This window comes from Cryptomeria japonica, chromosome 2 (assembly GCF_030272615.1).
Source record: "Cryptomeria japonica chromosome 2, Sugi_1.0, whole genome shotgun sequence".
NCBI lineage: Eukaryota > Viridiplantae > Streptophyta > Pinopsida > Cupressales > Cupressaceae > Cryptomeria > Cryptomeria japonica.
The window spans coordinates 552,960,243-552,963,635 of NC_081406.1; the positions used below are offsets into that span (position 1 = coordinate 552,960,243).

General features: G+C 34.2%; 1 protein-coding gene across 1 annotated transcript; it reads left to right on the forward strand.

The window, feature by feature from the left end:
- Window positions 1-473: 473 nt before the first annotated feature.
- LOC131865844 (ankyrin repeat-containing protein NPR4-like) lies at window positions 474-890 on the forward strand. The gene has a single exon (XM_059215397.1). The coding sequence runs from the start codon at window positions 474-476 to the stop codon at window positions 888-890; it is 417 nt and encodes a 138-aa protein (XP_059071380.1).
- The last annotated feature ends 2,503 nt before the right edge of the window (window positions 891-3,393 follow it).

A 3,393-nucleotide genomic window follows, 5' to 3' on the forward strand; every position in this document is an offset into this window, starting at 1 on the left:
AGGTAACAAAGCTTTTGACAATAAGAAATAAATTTTATATATAACCAACATAATTCTTCAATGATTAATTATAGATCTAAGCTCATCTATTCCTTACAATTATTTTTTTAATATTCATTTTAAGTAATAATCCCCACTATATCTATCTAAGTTAATTAATCACTTTTTTCATTTAGGAATATTTTTTTTAGAAGTTTTTCTTATTAATTCCAAAAGAATGCCGAAGTTAAAAATCAGATGAATGGGCCTGGTTGTGAAAAGCTAGGATTTATGCTGATATTCAATGTTGAAAACAACATCCATAAATGTTCGTGTCTACCTCTTCACCAAATTTCCCCCACTGAATTTAATATTTTATTTTATTTTTTATTTGTTTTCCCCTATAATAATTGCATCTGATCCTCTTGCTTCCACAATTTTGTGGAGAACTTCTGTTACATTGTCTATTATCTTTGTGGAGAAAAGAAAAGAAAATGAGGAATGATCTCTTCGTTGCTTCGGAAAATGGTGATCTTGAAACAATTCAAATTTTGTATGGGCAGGACTCACGTGTTTTGTCTGACATTACTTTGCGAGGAGATAATGCCTTGCACATTGCTGCAAGGGAGGGCCATGAACATATTGTTGGCTGGATTCTTCAAGTGGATTCATTGGAACCCTCTTTGGTTGTTGCTCGAAACGAGGATGACAATACGCCATTGCACGAGGCTGCTAAATGCAGTAATCCAGATCTAGTCAAAATTCTCTTTGACCCCAAACAGAGTTGTGCCTCTCAGCTTAATAAGTTTGGAGACACACCTCTAACAATAGCTTGTAAATATGGCCACGAGCAAACAGTCAAACAATTGTTGGACTTGGAAGCAACTTACAAGGGAGGTAAGAAAAATTGACAGACAATTTTTTTTTAAGATTTGAAATATTTATTAAGTTTTCAGATTGCATGGAATAAGTTGGGTTGAATTGGATACAGGTGCGACCTCCATTCTGCATGCAGCCGTTCATGGAGGAAATCTGGAGATTGTAAAAGCAATACTTAATTATCGTGCTTGGCATAATGACTTGATGACAGAGAAGGATAACTATGGAAGATGCGCAGTTCATGTGGCAGCCAGGAAAGGCCGTTGGGATATAATTGAACAATTTATGTCCAAAGTGTGAGACTGTGTTCAAATTCGCAGTTTAGATCATAAATCTGTTTTGCACTTTGATGTCGAATATAATCATCTTGAAATAGTAAGGAATCTACTAGCAGGCAAAAAGGAATCTAAAAAGGCGGAATCGGTGAGCCGAGACCATGATCTTTCTCACAATACTGCTTTACATCTCGCAGCAAAAAATGGAGTGGATTCCCAGGTTTGACATCCTTACCTCTGCCCATTTTCCTGTTTTTCTAGTTATGATCATTCATTTTTCTCTGCAAATTCTAAGAATTGTTCGAGGGTTGGGTTATGTAAACGGATTATGTGTTATGGAACGAATTTGACAGTAACTTTTATATTTTGTAGCAGTATTTAGCAAATACAATTACACGCACAACAAAACAGGGGAAAACAGGGTATTTTATTAAAAAAGAAAAAAAATCATCCAAAATAGATTTAGATTAAAAATTAAAACAAAAATTTATAAAATTATATTTAATTTTAATTTTTTTAAATGATTATTAATTCTCTGTGTTTAGTGGATAAATCATAATTCATTTTTTTTATTTATATATTATTTAATGAAAGGTCAAATATGACTTACAAATTTCTAATAAGAGTTTTTTAGTAGTCCCATACATAATTCTTTTTTTTAGATATTTCTATTATTTAAAAAGCTAAACAAATTTTACTTTTCACAAATATTTTCTCTTGAAGATTTGATAATAATACAATATAGAATTGAAAACATTTTGACATTACCTTTTCTTAATATTCAATTCCATAACTTCTAGTACCTTGCATTCATATCTTAAGGTTTTTGATGGTCTTCAGTTTATTTTAAACTACAGATAATTTTGTTTTTTAGATTTTTCTATTTTTTACATACATCTTTTACTTTTCACAAAGGGAAGTACATTTCAATTTTTTAATTGTTCATATTTCAACTTCAAATATAATTAAAAGTTTTTAATATAATTAATAAATTGAAATGATAAATTATGGAAATAAATTATTAGTTTTAATTTTAATTATATATAATTGTTTATGAATTTATTCACTACTTCAATTTATATAATTTGCCACAAAAACACATGCATTTTTGCAAAAAACAGCATTCAATTTTGAGTGGCTGAGCAAAAGTTATAAGCAAAACAATTTTTTCCCTATTTCAAAAATAATCGTCATCCAAATAAATTTTTTTGATAAAAGAAAATTTGCTAAAAAAAAAAAATATACAACACATTAAATCCCCTTGGGCTGGAAAGAATCAGGGGCTAAAATCCAATGGACCACCCGACCCAAGTTTCTTATGTCATCTAAAAGGGCCAAAAAAAAACCCCATTCAAATTTACGACCGTGGGATTTTGTCGTCGGATTCAAAATCCGGCTTTTGAAACTGCTGGATCCGTGCTTGGAGGAGCCATGTCGGCTGCGTCTGGGGTCGCGCTGCCTTTCCTCCGCGTGGAGTGGACACTTCTGTTTGTGCCCCGCATAGGCTGCGTCGGCAGGTACCACAGGGACTTGTAGATCTGCCTGGGCACTTCTGTTTGTGCCCTGCATCGCCACTGGCTTGGTTGTGCCTTCCACATCTGTGTTAGGCACTGGACCGCTGGTGTGGGGGCCGTGGAGTTGCGCCATATCAACCGCTGTGAGGTGAACCATGGGTTAACACCCTTGCCACAATTTATTTTTTTGAAAAACATGATTAGATACAAATGGGAGGGTTTATTGGCCTTGCAATAATCATCGAGTGCTACTTCATTATGCAATCAATCCCTATGCTGGCTAGTCTCCTTTTTTTACTTAATGCATGATCGGCTTCAAGGATGATTTTCTTATCTCCCTACCAATTTCTCTTGCTTGTTGTACCCCATCTATCGCTCACTTCTTCTATCCCTACCTATCCCTCTCTCTTCCTCTCTCTCATCTATATCTTCTCTCTATTTGTACCCCTCTCTCCTCCTCCCTCTCTATCTATTTTTATATACTTCTATCCCTCTCTTATCCATCTCTATATCTTGTTCTCTCACACTGATTTCCCCTTCCCTATTTCTATCTCTCTATCTCTCCCCCTCTCTATCTTTCTCCCTCTTTCTCTATTAATTGTATCTATATATCCCTCTCTTTATATCTCCATCTCTGTCTCTCATATTCTCTCTCTTTCTATCTCTATTCATCATTTCTCTGTCTCCTTCCACCTCTCCCTCTTTATATATTTTTCTCCCTCAACCCTTCAATCTTTTCGAAGTTA